Genomic DNA, 11,334 nt, shown 5'->3' on the forward strand with positions numbered 1-11,334 from the left:
GAGTCCGGAAGCTGAAGTCCGGATAAACGAGAACAAAATACATAGAGGAAAATCCGTTCCCGTGCATTTTGTCCGGATACCGCGGGATCCGGATAAATGAAGTCCGGATAAACGGGGGTCGACTGTATTTACCTCCGAAAAGGTGTAACTGCTCCACCCCCCTTTTTTTTTAAAGCGTGGAAATGGTGAAGGAAAAACGAAAATGTGTGTGAATTTTTTCGAACGGATGAAATTTTTTAAAGAGTAGAAAGCCAATTTCTTTTTTTTCAGAGACGTTAATGAGATGTTCAACGTCCTGCTCAATCAAATCCGTCCCACACCCATTATGTTGCCGAGGAAAATAGAAAGAAAGAATATTTCTTCGTGATGGCTTTATTTTGGTACAAGAGACGTGATATTTGCGAGGAATGTAGAGGGGCCTTGTCAGTCCTGCTCGCATACACACCAGCCCCTTACGCAGTCGCCTGCAGAAGGTGGTGTCGCGCTGGTACACCACATATTGCAAACCTTCTGACCACCGTCGTCAACGGAGCATGGAATTGTGCTCCAATACAGTCTCGATCTATCTTCCGCATCTGCATGTAGAGAAACGTGGGTAGTGGGACAGTAATGAAGATAAAAAATATCAATATCCCGAGATATATCCTAAAGTCATGCTACTTAATAGGCGTAGGTGTTAGAGACAAAGTTATTTATTTCTCAGGTGACCCTTGTTCATCATGAACCACTGTCAAATAATAATAATAAGTTTATTCACATTACTGTGAAAAGGGGTAAGCCAAAAAGCCGCGGAGGCGGCTTGACGAGACTCGCTCCTTCAGTACAACAGTGCAGCAGCGAAAATCTAGTGCGACTCGCAGTAGAAAAAAAAAAAGTCACAATCATAAGTATAGAGGACTCAATTCACAAACAATCTTACCATATACAACATACACCCTATGCACTCCGAAAATTAGGCGAAAATTACAATTACAAAATGACCGAAGCTTCCATATGGAGACCAAACGTGCCCGGCCTGAAAGGGTGAAACCCACCTGAACTTAGCGTGCCTTGAATATGTGATATTACTTTGAAAATACTTTTTTTTTTTTGCTGCTCACTGTAATCAGGACTGCATATTTCCCAGGCTTTCTTGCGTTTATTATTATTAAAAAATTAAGTCGAGCGGCACACAACCTACAATATAACCAAAAAAGGCCCTACCTTCTCTCCACTGTGCAGTGGGTACGAAATTCGCCGTTACTGGAAAGAGCAGGGGTACAATCACAAGAATATGCATTTATTTATTTGTTTATTTATACCCTCAAAGAATACCATTACAAAGGGTAGTGGGTTAATAGGAACAAAATATATGAAAGCAATAAATGAAACCTGGTGGAAAGCTCATAAGCAAGTAGAAACAGCAACAACAACAAACAAGTACAAACAGTGCCAACAACGAGCAAAAATTGATATAATTGGTTAGTAAAATACATGTCATATACAGGATGTCCTAGAAAACGTGTCGTTGAATTATAATAAAAAAACTACACAACTCAGACTCATGCGGTCAACGGCATTTCTTCTTACTGGGTTTTTGCGACCTCCTGATGTGAATATCATGTAACATAAGTTTAATTATGTAAATTTGTGAGAGTCTAAGTAAGAAAATTTGTCAAGTAAATGTCACTTTTTTGCCCCACCAATGTGAAGAGCGTGTCTAATTTGCTCAAATTAATGATAATTGACAAGGATATTCAGGAGCTATCCCATCGCAAAAAATAGCCGAACATCATGCTCTACGGAGCTCCCACAGGAGAGCGCACGATGAATTTTTCAGCGCAATCGTTGTCAGTCCGACGAAAGGACGTTGGAAACCCAGCCCACCCCGGCATCGCAGAAAGAGATAACACAGACATGGCTTATCGCGTCCGACTTTCGCTGGGATAGTGCTTTCCCTCCCCCAATTTTAGGAACTGCTACTTTTTCTACTATCACTCTGTGGGCTGGCTTTGGAACCTCCTTTCGCCGAGCTGTGAGCGATTGCGCTCAAAAAGTCATCGCGCGTTATGGTCCGGTGCCCCGAAAAGCATGATGTTCGGCTATTTTTTTCGATGGGATAGCTCATGAATATCACTGTAAATTATCATGAATTTGAGTGAATTCGGCACGCTCTTCATATTGGTGGGGTACAGAAGTGACCTTCACTTGGCGAATTTCCGGGTTCAGTTCGCAAATATTTACACAATTAAAATTACAATGCATGACATTCACATCAGGAGGTGGCAAAATCCTAATAAGAACAAATGCCGTTAACCGTATGATCCTAGGTTGCGTAGTTTTTTTCATTATAATTCAATGACAGGTTTTCTGGGACACCCTGTATAATCCAACATAGAGCTGCGTAAGCGAGACACATCTTGTAGGGGACTTAAAAATTGCCAAGCGACTGATTGTGACGTGGGACGGGGGGGGGGGGGGGCGAGTTCCATTCGTTTGACGTCCGTGGGATGCGTGAGGTGCAGGAAGTTGTGGTATGACATTATGGCATGAGATTATTGTTACTTTGTGAGGATGGTCTAACCGCGACAATACATAGGATGGCTGAGTAAGTGGTTCATTCTTGACAGCTGGGCGAGAAAATGTTTTATAAAAGAGACACAGCTTAGCGAGTCAACGTCTTGATTCGAGAGGTGCCAAGCCCAGGTTAGCTTTCATGGAAGTTATGCTGGATGTTTGAACAGATGGAACAGGCTGACCTGCTTTGTATGTTCTCCAGCTGGCTCATCAGTGTTACAGAAGCAGGGTCCCATATTGAGGATGCGTACTTGAATTGTGAGCGAATGAGCGATTTGCACTGATATATGCTAATCAAACAATGCGCGAACTATGCATGCTAAGGCGGAAAGTTTGCAGTGCCCCTGTCATTGTCATACTGGCAGCTTACAAATATGTTGTTGTGGGACCAACTGTAGAGCGGGGAGGATATATTTATTAGACGAAAAGAGAAAAAATGGGGAAAGGTCAGCAAAACGGGTCGTCGGCTTGCTATTCCGCAAAGAGAGAAAATAAACGAAAGAAGAATAAAATAAATAAACCATGGGACGTGGAAGTAATGTGCGGGACACCGAAAAATGTTCACATTGGTAAACTTGAAGGGACAGGAAGTTAGGCTCCAAGATTCATATAAGAAAGTGTCAGTGGCTAAAATAGGAGGTAAGATGTAAAGTGAAATATAGATGTACATTAGGACAACGTACACTCTAAGAAAAAAAGGAGTGCTTTTACTCCTTTTGAGGAGTAATTGCATTGCCACAAAAAATAGTCCCTTTCGGGAGTAAATGCACTGGAGCAAATGAATGCCGCAGAGTCAAGACCGCATTTCACGCGCTGTTGTAGGAGTCCCAAGTACATAATTGGTGCGCATGCATGTAAATACTTCGAAGTAAACCGTCAACGGTGATATATCGAGTGATATAAAATCTTGCGTCATACTAGGGCACAATTTGCGAAGAAAGATGCGCTAACTGTTTCTTACTCTGTGTGGCTGGAAAATTGCTACGTTGTCTGAGTTATACAGGCTTATGTCGTTCAAACTAACCAAGGGCACATATTTACGTAGATTGTTGCATTTAGGAGACCATTCGCGAAGTTTAGTGACAATTTGCAGTCCTGGGGAGTACAATCGGGACTAAATGTTTGGGTTAAGGGCCTAAAATGGGGAGTAATTGCAGACTAGGGGAGTAGAAGTTGCAATTACTCCCCGTTTCACTCCTTTTTTTCTTAGAGTGTACAAAGATTGATAAGTTAAAATGGTTTGCAAAATTTACCATGGTAAGCCGGATGCTGACGCACAAATTTGTATTGTACATAAATTACAAGGAATTTCGTTGTGACGAGCTGATCAATGTATCTTAAAACCCGAAGTCTTTGTCTTCGTGTAAGTGCTCCAAGAAGTGATGTGAACTTGCGTGATGGGAAGTGAAACTTGTATGTGCGTATCTCATCCTGTCCCGGTAGGGCCCAACAGGCGGTACGGGCTCACATTGTTGTTGAGTAAATTTAAGTATCGTTCCGGACAGTTGTCAGTTACGGAAATTGCGAGAAAACAGCCTAGAAGCGAATGTCTTACCGATTATGCAGCACAGAAGCGAGTAAGCCGTCCTCATCTCTGTTCATTCCAGGTGGCACTCCTAATGACAGCGAGAGCCGTATACGATGCGTCTTTCTTTATCAAATTACGTCATTACACAGGTCACGCATTATGCCACGTACGTATACTACTGCGTATACTTGAAGAATAAAGCAACACTTGCGCGTTAAAGAGACAGGTACGTTGGCCAAGTCACACATTCAGCGATTCCTTTTTACAACGAGGCGTCGTTGATGTTGACGTCCCCAATGAAAGACATTCGAAACGAACGACATGCCTAAACGAACTGTCATGTCCGGACCGTAAAACCTGAGTGCTAGCATGCACGAGACGACAGACATAAAGCGGTGCTGGTATTGCGTAATTAGTCGCGTTCTACGAACTTGAGGCGTGACGTCTTTCACCAGGAGGTCACGATGTGACGGCAACCAGGGTGCGCAGGAAGAGCGATATTTCCCAACACACACACACACACAAAAAAGAAAGAAAAAGAAAACAAGAGTAAAGCAGCTCCAACGTCCTGCTGGGAGTATAGGTGTGGTTCCAATCCTTACACCGGATATGTTTTCAGAGGCTTTCCATATTTTTCCCGGTAACTTTTACACAAACGTGTCGGCACAAGTCGCCTCTGATGTCGGTACAAGGGATTTTCTCGCATTGCTGTATTCCACTCCTTCCTGCTGCACTGTTCATCTGTCCACTGTGGTACATACTGCTTATAGCGCCTGCTGCATCGCAGTGCTAACTCCAAAGAAAATATGCTTCGCAAAGGAAATGTACGAATACACGATTACGCTATATGTCCCGTAATTAGGGCAGCACAGTGATTCCCTCCAAAAAGAAAAAAAAAAAAGAAAAGACACTGACATGCAACCAGGAAAAACACGAATTCTCCAAGTACCGTATGGGTCCAAGTCGCGCTGCCGTCTTGATTATTATATTTGGTTGTTATATATTTGATTAATATATATTAGGGTAAAGCGGGGTTACTTGAGGACGGGGGCAAGTTGAGGACAGTTTCGGTTTTTCGCGTCGCATTTTCTTGGGAATGATTGTTTTGCGTCTGTGACACCAGGGTGATGACAGCCATTGTGTGGGCTTTGGAAGCACGTGTCGAATTTCTTCACGTGGCACTTCATAAAGAGGTCAGGCGCTGTTTGTCAGCTGTCGTCGAGGTAAGAGGGGTCTTTTTTGTCTCATTTCTAACTTTCGCCAACATTGACTTCTAATTTACTCAGTTCTCTTCCCGCACTAGTAAAATATGACCTTACCGTCATGATGCTGTGGCACTGCCCTGTGTTTTCATGTGCATTACTCGGGTCTGAGCATTGTGGTCGATGCAAGCAAAAGACTAAATTGAAGCCCGGCACTGCGGGGCAAGTTGAGGACAGTCGCTGTTTTCATACACTCTTCACTGTCCATCGTTAGGTGTCACGGAGAATTTGCTGTTGCCTTCTGTGCATGTTCTTGACTTAATAGATGTTGCCTCTGATCTTTTCAGATGCCTCAACTGTACAAACGGGTACGTGAACGCACTTACGGTAATGATGAACTCGCCAGTGCAGTAGCGGCCATAAAGAACGGGATGTCCTACCGAGAGGCGGCTAGTGTCTTCTCCATTAAGAAGGCAACCCTTGAGAGATATGTTAAACGTTCAAAAGAGACGCCTCTTGTAAAAATTGTGGATCAGGGAAGACCTCCTGTCTTTTCACGAGAGCAAGAAACCCACCTCGTCTCAAGGCTGCTCCAACTGGCCGAAAGAGGATTTCCCCTGACATCAAAAGATGTTCGCACTGCAGCGTTCAAGCTTGCTGTGTCTCTTAACCTGAATCATCCATTTCAAGAGCCTGCTGCTGGACGAGACTGGCTTCGAGGATTCCTCAAACGTCACAAGGATCTCTCAATTCGTCAGGCTGAGGGATTGTCACGGGTTAGGGCGGCTGGTTTGACAAGGGAAAGAGCGAACGGCTTTTACGACCTCCTGGAAAAGGCTTTGGAAGAGATGAACTTACAAGGTTACCCCCAACTTATCTACAACATGGATGAGACAGGGTGTCCAATGAACAACCGTCCGCCGAAGGTGGTCACAAAAAAAGGTGAGAAGACAGTGGTCGCAAGAACACTGAATGAGAAGGGCGAAAACGTGACTGTCATTGTGGCGTGCAATGCGGCGGGAATGTACATTCCTCCCATGGTTGTGTTTAAGGGGAAACGTCTATTGTCGGAGTTCAACGCAGGCATGCCAAATGGGTCGGTGGTCGTCATGTCGGACTCGGGATACAGCAACGAAGAGATTTTTTTGCAGTGGCTGAAGCACTTCCAGGCTCACCGACCTCAAGGCCGAACTCTCTTGATCTTGGATGGCCACGTGAGTCACACTAAGGACATAGACGACCTGAACTACTGCATAGAAAACGACATCGTCATGTTATGCCTCCCAAGTCACACAACGCATGCCCTGCAGCCACTGGACACGTGCTTTTTCAAGCCATTTAAGCACACCTACCACCAGCTTCTGAACCAGTGGGTGCGCTTTCATCCAAACGATGTCTTCACAAAATCGAAGTTTGGTCACATTTTGGGACAGGTATGGGCGTCTGTAGCGACCCCTGCTAATGCTTCGAGCGGCTTTGAGGCCACAGGAATTTTTCCCTTCAACCGATTGCGTGTGCCGGATCACAAATTTGCTCCTGCGCAGCTGGATGAACCCTCCACTAGCTCCGCGCTGCAAGGCACGCCACGTCCGGAAGACAGCCAGAGCAGAGAGCGTGCAGGGGATGCGTCGTCGTCGTCTGCGAGTTCTGCACCTGCTGAGCCAACGACCCCACCAGATCCTGCGACATCTGTGAGGCAGGTAATCCCTTCACCAGCGAAAATTTCCAGGCAGGCACGTCGGAGCCGAATGCAGAGTAGCTTTGTGGTCACATGCCCTGAAAATGTAAGCGAAGCCACCCGACGGAGGGGCAACAGAAAACGGGGTGAAAAAAATGATGTCTCAAAGCGTGGGAGAGGTAACGTAAGCGGAGGAACACTGAAGAATAGAAGAAAGGCTACGCCAAGCAGCGGCGTAGGAGAGAAGGACGGCCAAAATGACTGTGGATTTTGTGGGAAAAGTTTCTACGCTGCATGCTCCTCGAAGCAGACCAAATGGATACAATGCCAAATCTGCAAGGTGTGGTACCACGAGGTGTGCGTAGGAACCTTTACTTCGGCTTCTTTCACGTGCGGGAGGTGCGCGTAATTTTCTTGATTTCATATGCGTTCTCAACTTTCCCACAGGCACATTTTTGATGTCCTCAACTTACCCATAGGGTGGGGTAAGTCGCTACAAATAAGTAGGCTTACATTTTTGGTTCGTAAGAAATAAATAAATCTTCTACCAGCACAAAAATTTGTGGATCATTTCTCAAGGGATTGAGGATTCCAATAACGAATTATGGTATAATTTAAGCGATTACTCTTTCTGATATTAAAGAAATAGTTGAACTGTCCTCAACATCGACCACCTTACCCTATACCCCGCTATTGTCTCATACAAAAACACCCGTGCAAAACGTCTAAGCGACCACCAGCTAGCCTGCATTTACGCCATTCTGTCTAAGCGACTTTATTTTGGCGGACAACAAACGTCACAGTCGACTTGCCGTAGAGGCGCCTTAAACTGTAGCGACATATTGTGCTCTTCTACGCGGGTTTCTTGCAGATGCACCAGCCTCCCTCGCACCTTCCCTCAGTGCGTCCGTGGTTGTTTCTCATGACACACCGAATCTTGCATAGCTCGTCACCGTCCTGGGGGTTCTGGCATGGCAATTTTGTCGGTTCAGTGAAGTCTGCTCCCGTCTCACCTGCAATTTCAGAGCGTGCTTAAGAGTGTTTAAAGGAAGGCTTCGCAACCGAATCGATTTCGAACTTGCGTTAATTCTACAATCATTGATCAGGAGAGATTTCCCCAATTTATATGTTCAAAAGGAAGCACATTCACATTTGGGAAGCGCATGGTTTTGACTGGCCTGCAGTCTTTGTGAGCAACACTGTGTGGCCCTATACGTCATCGCGCGTCCTTTTGCTTGCCAGTTGCCTCCTGTCCGTTCTGCCTCTCATGGGTATGTCGTCAATTTTCTAGTAACGAGGCTAAATATAAGTTGTTGATGATGATGATGATTACAGCTTTTATGGTGCACAAACAACTAGGGCGTCAAAACGCTGATCATAGGCGGGTTGAGGTGTTCTGTGTGGCAAGAATAAACATTTCACACCGAGTGTTACTTATTTCTTCGCGCCGAGAGATGATAAACGCCGTTGTGAATGAGAGGCAGCGACGCACTTTAGACTCCACAAAATCTACGCACGGCAGAATTTATCCCGATTATTTCGCACCTCACAATTGGACACCGAGCTCGCCTTGCGCACCAGCTAGGGATATCCGAAAAACGAAAAGTCTTAGCGGTTCACGGCGTTCTTGCGCCGTTTCTCGATGCTCTGAACCGGACTCACCGTGGCGCGCACGCCAAGAGACAACACAAAGAGGTATACTATCGTACCCCTCTCCGGAACAGTAGTCTGGTCCTCATGTTTACAGCTGGATGCGGACCGGATACGAACGGAGAGTCTTAGTAAATACGTAATCAATACATAATGACATCATGTGAGTAGTGAGTGTATGTCATGTGATATACGTAGTGACGTAGACGTCGCAGTAAATACGCGTGTCATATGCACAGGCCCTTTCGCATCCAACTGGGGCTACAAATATTCCCCGTCAGTTTCGTCGTTATCGGGATCCGGTACAGAGGAGTAGCTCCTCAGCCGCTGTGTTCCACGTTAGACGGCGCCCACGTCGCTTGGCTCCGAGACACGTGTCACCCGTCGACAGCGCTGCTGCGGAGTATCCTTCTGCATTCGGAGTGACGTCATGCGCCGTCCACTCTCCGATGCATCAAGATTGGTGGAATGCTTCAGCATAGAACTCTCAGTCCTACTTTGGCTTCAATACCGCGAGGCAAATATATTACCGCGAGGCAAATACATGGTACAGGGAGTAAAGAAAGGTAATGCCGAAATTCGAAGGCAATATTCGGCACCAAGCATGACGTGCAACTTCCTGATGGCTGCGAAATCTTGGACACTCTGTGGCCTATATTAAGGTTTTTCATAAACCAGCTAGCATACGTATCACACAATAGGTTGAAGTTCACAGAAAGACAAATTAAAGGCCCCAGCTTAATTGTCGTTGAAATTCTCGATTCTCTCATTAAACGGTCTGTCCCCAGCGCATAGAGAGAATGGGCGAACGGAATCCCAGCTCAATTTTCCTTTTTTTTTTTTTTTTTTTTGCAAGCCCCATTCTACACTCTTAAAAATGAACTTTACCGCATAGCACGCTCCTAACCAACCATAATCTCGAATGATATCGTTATCTGCCCCGATTTGCTGAAAACGGGAGGCGTACGCCTTTCTGTGACACTTATGCTGTTCATAATTGTAACAAAAAAAGGCGTACGCCTCCCGTTGTTAACAAATCACGGCAGATAACGATATCATTCGAGATGATGGTTGGCTAGGAGCGTGCTATGCGGTGAAGTTCATTTTTAAGAGTGTAATACTGTATGTCGTGCGTGACCGGGCATGACAGAACGAAACCGCGTCCACTTTGGAATTCCTTACCAGTTCAAGTATAGGTTTATTATAATTCACCGAATTATAATGAATTATAATTCGATGAAACAATGCACACGCGGTACCTATAAAGGAGCGGGTCAGGGATCTCGGGAGTCTGCTTTACAACATCCAAATTTAAACTACCGACCCATTTTTATTAATTAAGAGGATTAATTACGAATTTTCATAATTCGCCACTGTGGGCTGTTAGAACAATACTACATCGAAGTAGTCCCTACCATAAATAACGCAGATGTACAGAGTTTAGAAGGAAAAAGGAAACAAAACAGGAAGGCCTAAACTCCCCGAGAAGTACCCTATACGACCCGGGTCTGCAGTGCGAGACAATGCTCCATATCGCAGGTTCTGTAGAAATTTTTATAAACACGAAATCATGCGCTTTGAACCTGATACACACAGGTTAAATAATAGGTGAATTAACGCAACAGGTTAATTAATGCCGTTAAACAAACCGAACGTGCCGCGATTTGCTGTTCTACGAAACTCCTTCTTAAGAATGCTTTAAGCTCAGGAAAACGGATTCACTCCTGGTAGTTGACCCACTTACCTATGAAAACAGATGTAACTGAAATCAATATTGGTGCGAATTAGAAGATCACACAAATATTCAGTGGAAGCGAAAATGTAGAAACGAAGGTTATGCTTGCCTGTCATGAAGAATACAATCCACGTCAGGTGCTTCATCTTGTGCAACTGTCACTAAAAGTAGCCCGTTATATTGAAGACGTGTAACAGACTCAACAGCTGTGGCTGCTAATTGCCTAATTCGTTCTTCTTGTGCAGAAGAGAAGTTGTACTTTTTTTCTTTGCGTGAGGTTTAGAGGCGCTGAGAACAGCTGTCTGCAGAGGCTGAGTTACGGGTGTAATATTGTTATTCTACGCTTCCTAATTCTTTTTTTTTTTACCAGTTCTCGTTCAATACTTATTTCGAGACGTGGTTTTGCGCAGGTAGAGAGCTTACGATCATGATCCACTACGGTGCGTGGAATGGAAGAGAGCACCAAGCGCACGTGTGCACCTGGGTACTGGGAGCTCGTGAAAGGGCTCACCGTTGTCGGCCTCACATAGGTGGGCAACGTCACGACTGACGCCCTGGAGGAATGTGCGTCCTGGGCCGACTTCTAAGGGAACAGTGCCGACATACACGCGCCTTGCGATTCCGACATTGTATTGATGTCTGTGTCAATCACAGCGCAACCCGGCCAGTTGGGAGGCTGCCAAGCTCCTTGGGACCAGTACCTTCCTGAACCTGAAAGGAAGCCCCTTTCCAAATCCGTTTCGTGAAGTCAACATGGCTAGGTATGGTCACGTGCTTGAATAGGTAGTCGAATTCACAACTGAGAGTATGATATAGGTGCAGGTCAGATGCCGGACAGATTCGAGAATGTCAAAAGGCTTCCTCTGAGCAAAACTACAGGGACAGAACCGAAGTTAAGTCCAGCACATCACAGTGGAACGTCATTTGCTTCCCAACCGCGACGTGATTGAATTTAAACGAAACGCGGCCACTATGCAGATCGCAC

The 11,334-nt window shown here is 45.3% G+C and overlaps 1 protein-coding gene and 2 long non-coding RNA genes across 3 annotated transcripts; 1 reads left to right on the forward strand and 2 right to left on the reverse strand.

Moving 5' to 3' along the window:
* Positions 1–354: 354 nt before the first annotated feature.
* LOC135393479 (uncharacterized) lies at positions 355–4,306 on the reverse strand. Its single transcript, XR_010422651.1, has 3 exons — positions 4,112–4,306; positions 1,204–1,242; positions 355–575 (listed from the first exon to the last, which is right to left on the reverse strand). It is a non-coding gene; the product is annotated as an uncharacterized LOC135393479 (long non-coding RNA).
* Positions 4,307–5,211: 905 nt separating this feature from the next.
* LOC135392557 (uncharacterized) lies at positions 5,212–7,423 on the forward strand. Its single transcript, XM_064623264.1, has 3 exons — positions 5,212–5,307; positions 5,634–7,070; positions 7,412–7,423. Exons 1-3 carry the CDS (start codon positions 5,212–5,214, stop codon positions 7,421–7,423), a joined length of 1,545 nt encoding a protein of 514 aa, XP_064479334.1.
* A 291-nt stretch (positions 7,424–7,714) lies between these two features.
* LOC135393480 (uncharacterized) lies at positions 7,715–10,854 on the reverse strand. The gene is made up of 3 exons (XR_010422652.1): positions 10,459–10,854; positions 10,359–10,376; positions 7,715–7,977 (listed from the first exon to the last, which is right to left on the reverse strand). It is a non-coding gene; the product is annotated as an uncharacterized LOC135393480 (long non-coding RNA).
* Positions 10,855–11,334: the final 480 nt, after the last annotated feature.

Source organism: Ornithodoros turicata, chromosome 4 (genome assembly GCF_037126465.1).
Source record: "Ornithodoros turicata isolate Travis chromosome 4, ASM3712646v1, whole genome shotgun sequence".
In the NCBI taxonomy this organism is placed as follows: Eukaryota; Metazoa; Arthropoda; class Arachnida; order Ixodida; family Argasidae; genus Ornithodoros; species Ornithodoros turicata.

Bases quoted from the DNA above. Each gene is read 5' to 3' on its own strand.
- LOC135392557 (XM_064623264.1), top strand. From the start codon at position 5,212: ATGACAGCCATTGTGTGGGCTTTGGAAGCACGTGTCGAATTTCTTCAC. The intron at 5,308-5,633 runs GTAAGAGGGGTC...TGATCTTTTCAG, and splicing joins GTTTGTCAGCTGTCGTCGAG to ATGCCTCAACTGTACAAACG.